The 17,979-nt window shown below is 40.3% G+C and overlaps 1 protein-coding gene across 1 annotated transcript in view; it reads right to left on the bottom strand.

The window, feature by feature from the left end:
• Positions 1-2,243: 2,243 nt before the first annotated feature.
• The window catches only part of SPTLC3 (serine palmitoyltransferase long chain base subunit 3), a 134,796-nt gene continuing 119,060 nt past the window's right edge, over positions 2,244-17,979 (bottom strand). Inside the window, exons 10-12 of the mRNA XM_045445325.1 lie at positions 16,116-16,251; positions 10,363-10,492; positions 2,244-5,735 (exon numbers count right to left, since the gene is read on the bottom strand). Of these exons, the coding sequence (XP_045301281.1) occupies positions 5,622-5,735; positions 10,363-10,492; positions 16,116-16,251 (380 nt within the window). The 3' untranslated portion in view covers positions 2,244-5,621. The remainder of the gene's footprint in view (positions 5,736-10,362; positions 10,493-16,115; positions 16,252-17,979) is intronic.

The following is a 17,979-nucleotide window of genomic DNA, read 5'->3' as shown; positions in this document are numbered from 1 at the left end:
GGCATCAGCCTTTTCCAAATAGGTAAGCTGGACTGACTTGTTTTCTTATTCCTCCTTGAGTTACCCTTCTAATATATAAAGTTTAGCTGAAGTAACTGTAAGAAATTTGACTGGACAAGGAATACAACATTCAAAGGAAAATAACGCAATGCCCCGTTGGAGCTTTGGAAGTCCTCTTTACACATTGGTAACACCCTGAAAACTTCAACAAAATGGCCTTCCAAGATGAGTCCCCTATTAATCTCTCCAAGAGTAGAGGATCATAGTAGAGAGTAGTGGTCTAGAGGATAATGTATGTTGAGGTCTTGGTACAGTATCTGGCACATAAGTGTCCAAAAAATGATTGATTTGCTATCTTTCAAGATATCACATGACTGCTTCAGAAATAATTCCTAGTCTTGAGGTGCCTGGGTGATTTAGCTGGTTGAGCATCTGACTTTGGCTCTGGTCATGATCTCACAGTTCGTGAGTTTGAGACCCACATTGGGCTCTGTGCTGAGCTCAGTTCAGAGCCTGAAGCCTGTTTCAGACTCTGTGTCTCCCTCTCTCTCTGTTCCTCCCCCACTAGCACTCTGTTTCTCTTTGTCAAAAATAAGTAAACATTAACAAAAAAACTCTTTAAAAAGAAATAATTCCCAGTCTTGATCCAGGAAATTCACACGCAGGGTATGATATAGAGAAAGAAAAGATTAATATTTGATTCAGGTTAATGCCTTTGTTATAATAAAGACTACTTTCAATGAAATTGAAACAAATTAAGGGACAAAGACATCGCTACCTTTTAGAGAAACTCAGTGAAATATTCTCTGATGAAACCATATATTTTTGGGGCTTTCTTCAAAGTAATCTGTGAATGGGGGGAAATAGATGAAAGGCCATGAACTGATAATGTTTGAAGCTAGGTGATAGGTGCATGTGGGTTCTCTATACTATTCTCTATCTCTTATTGTATGTTGAAAAATTTCCATTTTAAAACCTTTTAAAGTAGATGGATTAGAAATAATTTTTAAAAAGTGGATGGACTTCTGTCAGTTCCAATCTGAGTCCCTCCCTAAGAATTCCCTTTGGCTGAATAGAATTGTCTTGCCCAAAGTAATGCCCTCTCCCACACCTGTACCTTGGTAACTTGTATCTCATGATTAGTTGATTGCAGAAAGAACATAGAGGCTTGTCTCCTTTGCTTCATTTTGAGATAACTCTAACAGGCCATCTCTGTTACATAGCCCTCCATGGGATTGACTGAGGCCTTTATTACGATGAAATCACAGGCTTCTCCTTTTTCCAATCCTGTTTCCTTGCTCCATCCTAGATATTGTCCCATTGTATGTGGTTTCAGTGGTGTGCTGGTAAAGGTTTAATAGATGGCTCTCCAGGTACCTGATTTGTAGTGTTTGCCAATTTCCATGGTGTAAATACTTTCAACATGGCCAAATTCAAGCTACCAAGGTGACGTCACAGAAGGAGGAGGTGGAAACAGATGGGCACAGTTGGTTCTTTTGACGCAGTTCAAGTCAGCACTACCACTCTTGCCAATTTTCCTTAATGGGATTCTTAAATGAAAATCTCTGAGTCTTTATTTAGGGTAACCCAAACTAACACAAAACCATCAATTATTTTTTATATTGTCTATTTTGGTGATTTGTCTATTAAAGAAACTAACATTTCATAGGCAGAATGAAATGACATTGGTCACCTCAAGTGTTTCAGTGAAACACACACACACACACACAGCCCACAATACTGTAAGACAGTGTCCCATAATAATTGCTTCAAAACATTTAAAATACAGACACCTTTTAATTTCTTAAAACTACACAGCTACATAGGGTGTTCTGAGTAAACAGACTTCAAATAAGTTGTTTATACTGAGACTAGGAAAAATGGCTAAGAGATCACCAGATAAGTTCAAAATATAATTGTTATTATTGCCGTAAATCAAAGTACATATTTAAAAGAGTTAAAGTTTCCTTATCAAATATTTTAAGTAAGAGTAAGCCATTTATAAAATTTGCTATCTCTGTAGAAAATACAGAGGAGCATTGCATGTTTGAAGAACTGTTAAGACTTTTACCCTATTCGAGAGCTGTTGTTGGAATAAATAATCAGAGGCAAATATCCAATTTTGTAGAAAAAGAAAGTACCTGGAAAATGGGAACAAAATGTCCCATTGAGGAGAAAAGTTTGGAATAATTCACTTTACTTTAGTAGTATAAGCACCCTTAATTATCAACAGACACTCAGGACAAAGTTTCTGTTATGTTTAATTAGAGACAAGTGATCAGTCAAAACAAGAACTCCAACAATGGTTCTCAAATTATGACATGGATTAGAATGCCCTGAGGAGACTTGCTAAAATGTAAATTCCTGAGCACCAACAGCTATTCTAATTCAGTTAAGTCTGGCGTGGGGCCCAGGGATCTGCATTTTAACAAGCTTCCTAGTAAATTCTGAAGCCCATGGTGTCTGTCAAACCAAAGCATGCTGAAAGGCAATGTAGCCAAACGTCCACAATACAGTTCCATAATAAGATTAGGAATGTGTCTATGCCATTTCTGTTACACAAATGTATTTCCCTTATAAAATCAGTCTGCATCCTTTATCTACTGTTTCACTAAAGGCCATTTTTAGAACATCTCCCATCTATCTATCAGCCAGCCAGATTCTCATCTCTGTACCTTTATACTCTTGCTTGCTCTGTAAAGGAAGGGGAAAGTGTGTGTGTGTGTGTGTGTGTGTGTGTGTGTGTGTGTGTGTATGCATTTGGGAAGGTTGGGGTGCATAACAGAGTTTTGTTAGAAAATTCTCTTTCTCAACAGAACTGGCCAAAGGGACATTTTGGCTGTGGTATAGTTACTGAGATTCAATAATCCCTATTGATTTGAAATTATGCTTTTATTAACCTAGCAGATATTTTCTTATAAAAATTAAAAATTCTCACAATCACCCTCTTAACCAACTTCACTCTATATGACATGTGCTCTTATATTACCAGCCCTATGGGATCTGGGCCCCTCCTAATGTGCATTGCATTTAGTTGTCCTCATAAGTGTATTCAGTGTAGACCCTCTGACAGAGAGTGTTTTTTTTTTTTTTTTAATCTTGCACTTGAGAATGTAATAAATTGCCCTAGGATCTTGATGAAACAGGAGTAGGAGTAATGTCCGCCTTGCTCCCCAGGCCGGGTGGGTAAGTAATTATTTTCCTATCACGACTTAGACTCCGGATCTTCCATAAAAGGTACACTGGTCACAAAGACATCCCTTTATAAGCTTAAAACTCAAGCGTGGGTGTGAAGATGTGTATGAAGGTCATGGACATCCAGAATGGAAGGGGATGTTTACTGCTTACTGTATCTCAGGTGAAGCCCAGATGTTTCACTGGCCTCTTTGTCTATTGTTCCCTCTATAGGACTGAACACACTTATGCATTTTGGATAATTAACTAGAATCAATTTTGTTTCAATGAACATTTTTTCCTTTCTTTCTTTCTTTCTTTCTTTCTTTCTTTCTTTCTTTCTTTCTTCTTTCTTTCTTTTTAGTTTTACTTATTTATTTTGAGAGAGAGAGAGAAGGCATGAGTAGGGGAGGAGCAGAGAGAGAGGAGAGAGTGAGAATACCAAGCAGGCTCCACACCGGCAGTGCAGAGCCTGACTCGGGGCTCAAACTCATGAACCACAAGGTCATTACCTGAGTCGAAGTCGGCGCTTCACTGAGTGAGCCACCCAGGCACACTTAAGTGCACATTCTCGAGTGAGAAGACCTACATGTCTTCCTTTTTTGGGGACATTTATAATACATATATTTTCTTTGCATAAGTAATCCTATGCCAATTCATTGGGAAGAGTTGGAATTTAGTTATCAATATTAGTACTGGGATGGGGCAACTGCATTTTCAGAACCACTCCCTCTCCTCTTTTGCTAAGAGTGATCCTAACAAATGTTTATGAGAAACTTTACCATTGTGATCCGCTTTTAAACTGATGTACCTAGCAGGGGTTATACTTTCCCCATAAAAAGCTCTCTACACGGATCACCTTTATCCTTTAATAAGTTGTGAGCATCAGGGCATATTGCTGTATCCAACACTGGTGCTTCAGGCTGGGTTTCTTTCTCGGTGCACAGCATGAAAGCTTGGGTCCATCTGTGTCACAAGTCAAACCTCTCTTGAAGTGATTTGTTTATACTGTCATTTGATGGAGTGGAATGTTCTGTAACTCATTCAAACTATTACAGAAGCTTTGCTAAAAGGTCACCATTGCTCTTTGGAGTTTCCAAATCTGGGAGCCATCTGGGAGCTTGTTAAAGATAAGGTTTTCCACTGGCTTTTTCCATACCAACTAGATCCAATTAGCAAAAGGGTACTATTCCAGATAAGTTTGTGTTCGCATTTAGAAAGAGAGAAAGACAGACAGACATAACAGAGACAGAGAGAAAGAGACAGAGAGAGAACGGAGGTAAATTACAATTAGTCGCTCAATAGTGTATAAGCCTACTTTACACCAGAATTGGAGTTTGTGGGCCAGCAGACAGTAAGAACTCTTTAATAGGTCTGAATGGGGGTGTCAGTGTTAAAAAAGTTGAATAGAAGTTGCTTTTAAATGTTGTTTTTGAATCAATACATTCAAGTATAGTCTTAAGAGTCAACTCTAAAGGAAATTGAATCTCACCATTTACTCAAAATTTAATAGGAAAATGACAACTCATTCCTTAAAGTAATAAGGGCTATGTTCGCAAGCTAAACATTCACTCCACATGGCACAGACAACCTTCCAGTTGCTATAACATTACAGTTTTAGTCTAGGCCTAAAATTGGCTTGTGTTTGCTTTCTGCCCCCTTCCTTACGAAACAAAAGTCTTGGATTTTCCAAACCTCAAAAGCTCAGCTGTAAAACTGTAGGAGACCAGCGAGAGGAAAAGGAAAGTTTCCTTCAAAGACGTCTTTAGTCACTGCTGGCCGATTCTGCTCTCTCCCTCCAAACGTTAACTATGGCTTTTGACACTTGTCCTTGGAAAAAGTCCAAATGTGGCAAATGGTAGAAGCAATATTTCTTTACCCTCCTGCCTGGAGCTCCCCATGATACAGATGAGTTCTAGCTGGGGCATTCATGGGTGAAACAAGGAGGTCAGCTACTGCCCACCACCTCTGCTCATGTCTGCAGATGAAATAAGTAAACACGGAGCGAGAATCTACTGAATTAAAAATCAAAACCCTCTCATTTGGTTGGAATGCCTGAAAGAGTCTGGACCAAAGAGGCTGCACAGTAGCAGCTAAAACACAGGCTCATTGCCATTAAAAATGTTCTAGGAAGTGTGTGTGTGTGTGTGTGTGTGTGTGCGCGCGTGTGAGTGTGTGTATGTGCATGTGTGTGCATGCGTGTGTGTGCATGTGTTTGTAGCAGGATACTTGGATGAGTAGAAAAGTTAACATCTGGAACCATATTTTTGTCTTTGCAGTTCCGGATTGGAGATATTAAAAACATGACATTTCCTTCAGTTCAATTCAGCTGGTTCAGAAACCAAAATTGTCCTTAGAAAGGGGGAGAAATCCATTTATGTTCCTTTTGAGGCAGGGAGGGAGGTCTTTCTGGCAAAGTCTTTAGGTGCAATTCAGGACCAGGAGACTTAATCGTCCAGTTCAAAGCTTGTCTCGTCATAGAGTTCAGGGCGCGCTGACTTCTTGTGCCGGGAATACTTCAGTTGCAGGAGATCACCCATTTCATCCAGGTTTTCCAAAACCTGCAAAGAGATTGCCTTCCATCAGTTATTCTTTAAACTCCTAAATGGCTCTGCAATCCAGAGCCTCAGAGATACAATCTTCTTTTGCCATCTTCTTTGATTTTAAAGAAAAGGAGAAAGATCCAAATCATTAAGGTGTGGTTTACAAACCAGCTGTAGAGGAATCTTAGATGCTAATTCATTTTATTTCATATTCTTTAACAGCCTACCCCATATTATGAATATTTAACTTATTTTGGGGGTATGAAGAGAGGAATAAAAGTATCTGATGCATGCTTACCCTTTCAGGCCTTATTTTAAAATTTAATGAATTATATATAATCTTGTGGAAGAAAAAGGTAAGGTTGCAGGTTACAACTGGGTTATGTCTTCATGACATAAATGGCCAAGAGCAAAATGGAACACTGTGGGAGCTGATTAGTGTCTTCTTCTCTCTCCCAAATTTCCCTACCCCCAGCTATTAAACACTCATCTCTGTGTTCCATGGAATCATCAAACTTAAAACCTTAAGGGACCAAGAACTCATCCATTTCAGTTCTCTCCATTCAGGCAGGAAAATGTATCCCCAGTTTTCCCGAGAAACAACCAAGATCCAGGACAGACAAAATCTAATATATCACTAATCTTATGGTACTGGGGATATGCCCTTTTAACATTTATAGGCCTATCTTTCTTACTCTGTCTGTTGAGACAGACGATATTAGGATCTAATGCTTTGAAAAAGGGAAGATGTTTGTTAACACTGGAACGAATGATTAGTGGAGCATAAGGATTTTCCTCTTTGGGAAGTCTTTCAAACTGGCATCAAGTTAGGTACCCACCAACATGTGAAGATTCATCTATTTCTGGGTGGTAGCATTACGGGTGGTTAAAATGTTCTTTTTACTTCAATGTACTTTCTAAATTTTTCCAGCAAATCTAAGCACTAAGACAAAGTAACAAAAGTTGGATTTAAAAGGACATCAACTAGGATAGTGTCTGTTGCTCTTTGCTGAAGGCGGGGATGGAGTAATACAGGGCATGCATCTGCATACCTGGCAGGAGTAGGAAAGACAATTCCTGGAAGGTATGGGAGGAGAACATAGGCTTTTCTATTCAGGTTAATTTCAACCTTTTTAGCTTCCATTTTTGTGTCTGCTACAAAATGTACGTAATATATTGACAATGCATATATAACTTATAAATGGATTTGTGTTGAAGCCCATTGATCAGACTACCCAGAGCACACCTGTACTCAAATGAAGGTAGGCTTATTCCACTTGCTGCAGCTGGGAGTGTGTATTTCAGAAGAACCATCTTAGGAAGAGGGAGTTGGGAAGGTCTCTTTATCACATTTGGACTTGTGCTCCAGATGACTCTAAGGAAGCAGGGACCAGTTCTGGGTTGGATGTTGTCTGGAGCAGGAGAAATTCAATGATTGGCTATGTGCCAAATTCTTAGGTGGAGGGCAGGATGCCTAAGGTGGGGTGATTGGTAAAGGAGCAGCAATCATGTTAGAAGAAGGAAATTCTGAGGCATTTTGTGTTTGTAAAGTGGCTTCGACTCTGTCTTATTCCAAACATGGTCACGGAGGAGACTTGTCTAATATGTATTTTCTGTGAGTGTTAATGTTCGGTTGTTACCTTAATGCCCTGGCTGTTCATGGGTCATTTTTCACTTTCCCTGATGTGTATATTGAGGAGTATGCTCACAATTTTTTATTGATGTAGGTGCCTGATTTCAAAAGTTTAGAGGCATCTGTCTAGATGATGTCTCAGTGCTCCTTCCAAACCAGGTAGTCCAAAGGAATTAAGAACTTGCACAGAGAATCACAAGGTCTGATGTCTACAGAGTTGGGCATTCATGAATGTTTCAATGCTGCTGAGATCACAAAAAATACAAATCCACCTCTGCTGCCCATCTCCTTCTGTCATCTCTGGGTGCTTCTCCCTGGCCATCTCCTTTGCTCTACCATGCCTAATGCTGCTCTCTTTACTCTTTTCCTCCCTTAATGTGTAAACATGCTCAAGTATTTCCCAATTTTCAAGCGCTTTTTCTAAACCTATTTTTTTTTTGCTTTTACTGTCAAACTCCTTGAAATATTTGACTACTTTTTGAAAAAAATAAATAATTTGTTAAAGTTAATCACTAGAAATAACTCATTTTAGAGAACCTGGGCAATATGGAAAGATACAAAGAACAACAACAAAGTTCACCCATCATCTCAAAGACCTAGAATTTGCTCAGTTATTAGTGTGCCATGCAGAAAGTTGTTATTATGTATGTACTCTGGAGTATACATTGGTTTAAGTCGTAAGAATGTAATGGTGAAGCAGAAAGACATGGAGACTCTGTGTGTATGTGTGTGTAATTTATTATTGGAGCTCAAAGTATTCACTTTTTTATTTGTTGTATTCTTATTTCTGTTCCCTATATTCTCCTAAACCTGTCTGCTTGGAGGAACATCGAGCTCCTGCTAATTGCTAATCCAATAGCTTCTTCCCATCTCTTGGAGACACTTTGATCCTCCCCCTCCCTGAAACTTTTTCCTTCTTACTGTGTTTAACACTACACTAGTTTGTGTCTTTTCAGACTCCTCTAGCCCCACTGAAGTCTCATTCTTCACCTGTGGTTCCCGTGTCTACGCTGGGAGACGGGCACTCTGCCGGAGCCTGTCCTTGGCCTGTTCACTTGTGTTTGGACAATTATATCCTCTACCTTTGCTTTCATGATCCCTCATGAAACTGCCCAAACTACAGAAGCTCCAGCATTGCATATGCTCCCAAGCTTAGAATCTGATTTTCTTTTCCACAGGTGGCCTATAGACATATAATCCCAACCTGTCTAAAACTGAACTTGTTTTGTTCCTCCAGTCTCATTGATGATTTGCTGTTCTTTTTTTTTTTAATTTTTTTTTTAACATTTATTTATTTTTAAGACAGAGAGAGACAGAGCATGAACAGGGGAGGGGCAGAGAGAGAGGGAGACACAGAATCTGAAACAGGCTCCAGGCTCTGAGCGGTCAGCACAGAGCCCGACGCGGGGCTAGAACTCACAGACCGCGAGATCATGACCTGAGCCGAAGTCGGACGCTTAACCCACCGAGCCACCCAGGCACCCGATGATTTGCTGTTCTTTATTGCATACCTTATCTCATATAAATGGTTTAGCTTTACCATCCTTCCATTCACCAGGTCTGGAGACCTTGAATTATCTTTGATTCCCTTTTCCCAAATGTGCCCTGCATGTGATCATTTGCCAAGTCTTGGCAGCTCCGTGCATTTACAATGTCTGTTCATATATACATTTCTTTTGTTTCTACTGCCATTGATCTTGTCATCTCTTTTTTTTTTTTTTTTTTTTTTTCCAAACAGCTCCATTTTAGGTCCCTTCTTCTTGTCTTTTCCCTCTCCAATCAATTTGTTACATTTATTTTGTAGTAACATGATTATGTCACTCCTTTGGTCAGAAACCTTGGACGATGTTCCATAACTTTTATTAAAAAAGCCTTAGCTCAGGGGTGCCTGGATGGCTCAGTCAGTTAAGCATCTGACTTTCACTCAAGTCATGATCTCACAGTTTATGAGTTCGAGTCCCACATCAGGTTCTGTGTTGACGGCGCAGAGCCTGGAGCCTGCTTTGGATTCTGTGTCTCCCTCTCACTCTGCCTCTCCCCTGCTCGTGCTCTGTCTCTCTCCCTCAAAAATAAATAAACATTAAAAAAAAAAAAAAAGGCCTAGCTCAAAAGTCACCTCTCCTGTGAAATATATATATAATATCCATATCCATATATATCTTTATATATTATGAGTCATTATATGTGTATGTATATTACACATATACACATAATTAATTCACATCTTTGCATATAACTTATTCATATGTAATGAACGAATTCATATAATCTCATATATCATTTCTACCTTCATGCTTCCACAGTTGTCCATATTTCTTTTCCAAGATGAATTTATTTTGTCCAATATTATCACTAGTTGCTTATTTATTAGTACCACCTCTTAGAGTTTTTGCCCTAGGGTTTTGCACATACTAGACAGTCAGTGTGTTTGCTAAACTGCATTGACATTATGAGACAGTTCCATCAACCCCACACTGATTGAGATGGCTTAGTTTTCTGATATCACTCATTCACATAAAGATCAAAACCAAAGGACAATGAAATGTGGTTTTTAAATCGTTTACACCTCATGTACGTCTGGATGATATGATAGATCTGTCTTTGTTATTGTTTTTCCAACACGTTGCTTCATTGGATCATATTTTATTATGATGGGCTTGGTGGCTACGAAAAATGTCAGGTTGTGGGAGGTTAATGCTGAAATAACACGTCAGGTTAGCTTTTGCATTTAAGAACAAGTAAATAGCATAACATGTGCCTACTCGGTCTGTTTTATGAAGCCAAATACTGACTTAAGTCTTCACTAAACTCATTTTCTTTTCTATCTCCTGAGTTGATCACATTGTTGGACGTTGTTGGCATACCCTTGCTTTTTTAGCAGTGAGTTTATGAATGTTGTTTTTCTACACCACCAAGAGAAACCCAGGGACACCGAAGCTAGCTCAATAAATGAATGTGCTCAGAATGCAAGGCACCAGTGCTGGAGATTCTGTTGGCCTGTCGTGTACTTACCGTGTCTAGCATCTCCCGGGTATGTGCTGCTGAAACACAAAACCGAGCCCGAGCTTCTGCGAGGGGAGTAGCTGGAAATCCAACGACCACCACCCCGATTTTTCTATTTAATAGATGCCTTGCAAAAGCCCTATGGGAAAGGTAAAAGAGGAGGTTAACTGAGAGATGACAAAGTTACATGGCAGGAGAAAGAATATGGCTAGTTGACATTCTTATTTTATATCAATAAGTAAAAATGATTAAAGTTACTAAGCTTATGTCACATATAATTGACAAGGAAATGGGGCAGTTCTTCCATGGCACCCATGGCTGAGTGTGTATATTATCGGGTCCAGCACATTCATTAGAGCATTATGAGTACTGAGTCTCTGACATAGAGCAGAAAAAGCTGATGTTAACCCTGGTTTAACAAGTTGGCATCCTTTGTCTGAAGGGTTTCTAGGAATAAAAACCCCAAAGCTAACACAATGCAATTGCATAAAGAAAGAACATACATGAAGTGCAAAGTTGTATGTTTTAAAAATTTAATACCAATAACAGAATACGGAAATTTCAAGAAGCCTGTACTTAGTGACAAGAATTTGAGAACCAGGATCTGAGGGTCTGCAGGAGCCAGTCCTGAGCTGTATGTATCCTCACTCCAGAGCCAAAGATATATATTTTTTGCCCTCATTAAACCAGACATAGAAAACAGCAAGGGTCTCCTCATTTTTTATTGTATGAATGAATACATCCAGGTATGGTCAGGGATAATAAACCCATTGACTGGGTTCAAGGGGAAATGGGGAGGGAGACGGAAAGAAATGTGCATACACAGAGTGGCTGGTCCGTAGATGCAGCCTGTAGGATATAAGTCCTATAACTGCAATGCTTTTTGACACAGGGGAAAACCTTTCTAAGCTATGATTCCTTTCTTTTATCTTCTTCTAGCCTCCTTCTTTCACAGAGCTAATCTCAGTGACAATTCTAGAATATCAAGCTCTCAAAGTCTGCAATTTTTTTGTGCTAAGAGCCAACATCAGACAAAAAGGCATGTGCCCCCAAGTGAATCTTTGCCCATTTTGTGCTCTGTTGCTCTCTGTGGGAAACCTTAATTACGAAATGTCTCTGCCCACAATCAAGGTAAATGCCTCAGATCTGTTCTTAGCATTAAGAGGTTTCTGGTGTCCTGTTTTAGGCTGGAAGCTGACAGCACCACACAAACCTTCCAGTCATAACTCAGGAAGGATTCTTGAACCAGACGTGGAGAATGGGCCTGTTCATTTATTCATTCCTCTTGCCATGGAGCTGTCTGCCTTTTTGGTTACCTGATGCAGAATGCATGTTATCAGACAAAGTGATGGAGATTGCAAGACCTACTGAGAACACTGCCTCTCTGGCCCTGTGGCCTATGCACGGCAAGATACGCCTTCTATTTGGACTGGGAAGATTAACAAGGAGACGAAGCTTTCTGAGAAAGCTTGAAAACAGAGGTTGTTCTTTCTCTTTCTTGTTCACCCTATGGAAGGCTGCCCATGGAACTACACAGGATGAGAGCTCATAATTATCTGAGAAACAAGGCAAGGGCTTTTATTGCTAGAATACAAACTACCTGACCCATGATCTCAGGCTACTTTTCGGGACTCCCAAAAGACCATTTTCACTGTCTGCATGTTTCTCTTTGTACCAGAGGAAGCGAGTTTTGCCAAAGAATGCAGAGCAAAATATATGACTGTTGATTCATTAGGCTAATCTGAGGCCTCCCTGGAGCATTTTTGGGCTTAAAATTTACACTACTAAACCTGGCCTTCTCCAGTTAATGTGTCTGATTGCCCTGAACATTTTATATAATGAGCCTCTGGATTTGTACTCCCCAAAGCAAATTAAAGCCAGTGTGGGCTGCAAGAAACCAAACTATGTGGATAATAATAATAATAATAAAAACATTAGCACTGCGTTATGTACAGCATCCCCACCTCTTGTATCCTCTCATCCTCCAAGTGTATCACAAGGCCCAAGTTTATTTGGTAAACTCTGTACCAAATAATAAATACATTCTTGATTATCTGAGTGAATGTTTCATGGGTGAAATCACATTGTACTGAACGTCATAGAAGATTCCAGTGGTAAGAGCTGCAACGAAACTTTGCCCAAAAGGATATGTGGCTAGAGACTTTATTTTCATTCTGCAGTCGGCGGAAATGTGGAGAAATCACAATTCTTTAGTAAAATCAAAGGGTTTAAAATGAGCAAATGAAAGATCAAGTGCTCATACACTGGCTTCTACAATTAACTCCTTGTCTCAAAAGCTTTTCTATGTATAAACTTTCCATTGAAGAAGTATTTGAGAAGGAAACAAGGCCAGGCAGCAGGGAGGCCCTTGCCAGCAACTCCTGCCAACAATGCACGATATTACCTTTTGTAACTAACCTGTTCTAAGTTTCCATAGACAACCCAAGCAATTAGATTTTTCTTTCCATTGCAGTGATTGATGCCTTTTGATTCACCAAAGATGACATTGAAGAGAGTTAAACTTATAGTCTGTGTTGCTTTAATGAGATGTGCATGTTTTCCTCCGTGGACTGAAGCTTCAGAGGCTGTGCTATACACTGAAAAGAGCTCTGGTGTAGGAGGCCAATGGAACTGGCTTTAAATTCTGGGCTCGGGGCGCCTGGGTGGCTGAGTCGGTTAAGAGGCCGACTTTGGCTCAGGTCATGATCTCACGGTCCGTGAGTTCGAGCCCCGCGTCGGGCTCTGTGCTGACAGCTCAGAGCCTGGAGCCTGTTTCAGATTCTGTGTCTACCTCTCTCTGACCCTCCTCTGTTCATGCTCTGTCTCTCTCTGTCTCAAAAATAAATATACATTAACAAAAAAATTTAAAAAAAAAATCTGGGCTCTACTATCTACAATCCGAGTGACTCTTAGCAGTTTAACTTTTGTGGGTCTCTGTCCTCATTTGTAAACTAGGACTAAGCATCCCAGCCTTGGTGAGTGATTGCTGATGTAAGAGTCTTACTCAGCATATAATCAGTGTTCAGCCACATCATCTCCTCCATAAATACCATGTGAAACTGGAAGGCATTAGATAGACACATCATCTGGTGTCTAACATAGCATATTTGATACGGACAATAGCAGGATATCTACCTACTATTTTCCTGGAAAGTCTATTTTTATTAATGCAGCCAAAGATTGCAATAATTATTTTGGAGAGCCATGCAACCATGGTGATTCATTTTTGCACTCAGTTGAAACTAATAACAATAATAATAATAATCGTAGTAGTAGAAGTAGCAGTAATAATAATAACTACCATTGATTAAGTTATTATAGTATACCAAGTACTATATTAAATGCTTTATGTACATTGATAGTTAATACTACTACTAATAACAGTTCCCACCTAGACCATCGTGCACATGGCCAGCTCCTGTATAAGAAACAACAGGGGCGCTTGGGTGGCTCACTCGGTTGAGCGGCCGACTTCGGCTCAGGTCACGATCTCGCGGTCCGTGAGTTCGAGCCCCACATCCGGCTCTGTGCTGACAGCTCAGAGCCTGGAGCCTGTTTCGGATTCTGTGTCTCCCTCTCTCTGACCCTCCCCCGTTCATACTCTGTCTCTCTCTGTCTCAAAAATAAATAAACTTTAAAAAAAAAAAATTAAAAAAAAAAAAGAAACATGTTTTATTCTGATAGGCCTCATCTTGCTTAATCTTCACAATGGCCTTATGAAATAGGCACAATTACATCCCATTTTAAAAATGAGAAAACTGGGGCTTCAGAAGTTTGCACAACTTGTCCAAGATCCCCCAGGTAGGAAGAGGTAGGGTCAAATCCTTTCTCATTACAGACTCCTCAATACACCAAGGAGCATACTTTTACAAGTAACACCCTGTTTTTATTTTTCATATTAGCTGTTGTCCAGTTAGGATTCCTGACATATAAAAGAGCAGAGGTACCCCCTCTCTCTTTGCTATTGCAAAGTTGAATTATTGAATTTAAATGCATTTTTTTTTACTATTTGTGAACTCTTCTCATTACATGGATTCATTTTTCCAGCATGTTGAGATTCTATTTCCAACCTCCACCATCAAAGTCAGAACTATCCGTTACACTCCCTACTGCCTCCCTCTGGTGTTGTGCACTTGAGGCTCTCAAAAATAAAACACATTTATTTTTGGTGTCTTCATTTGAGCTAGTGATAAAATATTAGATAGACATGGGCTAAGTGTGGAATCTTACTTCCAGAACACCCCATTTTGCCAACCACTCTGATTAAACATAGGCTTTCTTTTGTGCCTTCTGAAATCAGATGGTAAAGGGTTTGGGATTATCTGCTATTTTGAATCACAGTTATACCTCCTCCCTGCCATAAGTACAGAGCAGTATCTTGTGTGATGTTTCTGTAGCACACCGTCTTCTTGCCCACTACATGCATAGCCTGACCCAGATCTGTGAACAAAGGACCCACTGATGGTAATGGTGTGGCACACTAAAGAACTCACATGTGTGTTTTGTTATTTTGCTGTGGTGAAATGATACAAAAGCATATGCTGAAGAATCAATCTTTCAGAAACTAATAACTCATTCCTACCCATCATGAGTTCTCAACTGATAGCCCCAGAGCCCCTTATCTATACTTAAAACACTCTGCCAATCTATTGAGACTGTTAGAGAGTCAAAAAAAAAAAAATTCCAACAATAGGGTTATGTTGCAGGAGAGTCAGGACCAGTAGAATCTCATAAATATATGTTGACTATTACTTTCCATCGTGCACGTGGCCAGACACCCAAATAAATATTTTACATTTAGAAAGGATTTTAATTAAGTTCCTTTTAATAACAGAGGTAGTGTGTGGCAGGTTGGAGAATGGCTCATGTATAAAATTGTCTATGCCGTATTGAGAAATAGTCATTTTTTTCTCTTTATGCAGCTATTCTCATGCTCAATTTCAGAGCTTAATCAATGGGAAACAACTCCGCACAGGTTTATAGGGGAGGCTTAAAGTTTGGTGTTCAGAGCATGAGCCCAAGTTTGGGTTTGTCTCTTGGTAGTCTCTTGATTTTATTACTGCTTAACTTGTAGGAGTTTGGGCAAACTATTTAATTGTTATTAGCCTCAGTTTCTCCCACACTTGAAATAAGGGTGCCTTCTTCTGAGGATGGCCATGAAAAATCAGTGGAGAAAGCACAGAGCCTGGTAATGTTGTTTTCACATGTTGGGAGAGATGGTCTTCAGAAGTTCTCCTTGAAAAAGATCATGGGGCAGAAGGAGGCACAGGTTCATCCTTAATTTACAGTTGAGACCCAGCGGGTGACACCCAAATTCACAGAGCTCAAAAGTGGTGAGCCTTAGCACATGGTTCCTTTTTTTTTTTTTTTAATTTGTTTTTTACTTGAGAGAAAGAGAGAGTGAGAGGGATAGAGACAGAGTCCTGAGCAGGCTCTATGCTCAGTGTGGAGCCTGATGTGGGGCTCAATTACATGACCCTGGGATCATGAGCTGAGCTGAAATCAAGAGAAGAGTTGGATGCTCAACCAGCTGAGCCACCCATGTGCCCCTTGATTCCCTTCTTAGAAGACCTGTGAAAAGGCCCTGCTGATGGGTTGGCCGGGGGCTTCTGAGAAACTATACAAATGAATTCTGAACTCGGCACCCCATTCAAAGTGCATAAGCAATGCCAATGCTGAAGGAGCCTCATAGAGTCAGAAGCACTGTCTGTCAAATCACCCTGAGGCTCCACTGTTATTCTGAGAGTCTACTGAATACTCACGCTACTTTAGCAGGCATGTAAAGGAGCAGGGGAACGACGGGAGATTCCTCATTGCCATAGATAATGAATCCCATTTCGTTCAGTCTCTGTCTGAAGTATCTTGTATTTTTTGCAAGTTGCCGTACTCTCTGAAGCCCTGAAAGGAGACAGGCATGAAATCCATCAATACCACCAGGAAGAGAGAAGCAAAGGTCAGGTTGACTTGGCAAGCATTCCTAAGTCTTTCTGCAGACCTGTGTCGTTAGCTGGGAGGGGGTCAAAATAGGGTAGGTAATATCTCTTGGTGAGCAAGCATGGGCACTGATATCTGAGAACTGTCCTGAGTCTGGAAGACAGGATCCAATGGGCGGGTGGGGTGGGGGGGGAATGGTGTTATTAGGTACTGCTAGCACCTAAAAGTAGGCTAGTCTGTGGGGTGATGAGGGGACAAAAAGGGTGTCTAGTAAGAAGGAAGGAAATGAACTATCATTTACTAGGTACCTACCATGTATGGATTCTGTTCTAAGTGCTTTAAAGACATTAACTCAGGGAAAGGAAATGTGACAAGAAATGACACACACACACACACACACACACACACACACACACACACCAGTTGTTTTAGCCAACTTGAGCTGACCCATTAAGTTGTTTCTCATCTAAGTCTCCAATCAAAGAGCATTTCACCTAACCTGAACTTAAAGGGGTAGCACATCCCTGAACAAAAATAGGTCCATCTGAGACCACAACTGTTTTCTGAGGCATTTGATAGTAGTAGAGTAATAGAGGGAAGGGAATAGAGGGAAGGGAAGAAGGGGACCTCTGTTTCCCCCAACCACAAAAAATGATGGTGTGGGCTCCAAACAGAAGGTCAAGGAATGTACCTGTGTCCATTTCCAGGTTATTGGTGCTTCAGCTCAAAAGCCTCTGGCCTCCATGTGTGTCCCAGTGAGGACATCACACATATGAGAGGACAAAGGGAATTAAAGAGTGGAAAGAGTTCTGAAGAAACATGTCTACTCTATGAAGTAAATGAGCAAAACAGCCAAAACCAGAGTGTGTGTGCTCAATACAGAAGATTGAACAGAACTGGATGTTTAAGTCCCCTGGAAATCACTCCAGTGTTTGCATCTGATGCAAGGTGGCTATTGAGCAGGAACAGCTGCTATAGCTGACCTCCATTATGATTGGGCTCTGATCAGAGCCTTTGTTCTACTAATTTTTCAATATTCTGGACATCGATCCTTGGTATCTTTAACTCTCCTGGTGGAAAATGGGTAAAAATGTCAATAAATATGTTAATCAGGTTTCTCCAGTTCCTTCTTGGAGAGTTGGCCCCAGACTGTGTCTTGACAAAAGGATTCACAGTGGGCATTTCCTGCTCAACATCCTTCCTCCAAAGGTCCATGATGTTCAGTTAGAGTTGGCCCTGACTTTTCTCTTTGCTACAAGGGTAGCACATGATCAAGACGTGGCCAATTGGAACATTCCATCCCCTTGAATATTGGCTATGGAATACAACCTGGGCTCATCAGTCTTTCAGATCTGCTGAAGAAGAAGTATAAGAATGAGGTCATCCTCAAGCTACATGTTTGTCATCATATGGAGGAACAGGGGAGAGCTTATAGTCTAGTGGGAAGACTGATATTACATCTAAAAATGGATGTAAAATTGCAAATCTAACAAGTGCTGTAGAGAATGCTATATGGTGTTATGAGAACCCATATTAGAAAGATTGGATCAAATTTGAGAAAGTCAATAAATGATGAGTGAGCTGAGATCAGAAAGGTGGACAAATGTTAACAGGCAAAATATCAGAGGACAGCATTTCAGGTACAGGAAACAGGTGCAATGGTCTAGTGGTTTGTAGAAGAAAAGAGTAGTT

Source organism: Leopardus geoffroyi, chromosome A3, assembly GCF_018350155.1.
Source record: "Leopardus geoffroyi isolate Oge1 chromosome A3, O.geoffroyi_Oge1_pat1.0, whole genome shotgun sequence".
NCBI classification, from domain to species: Eukaryota; Metazoa; Chordata; class Mammalia; order Carnivora; family Felidae; genus Leopardus; species Leopardus geoffroyi.
The sequence above is the reverse complement of the archived record's forward strand: the minus strand, read 5'-3'. Positions and strand labels throughout refer to the sequence as shown.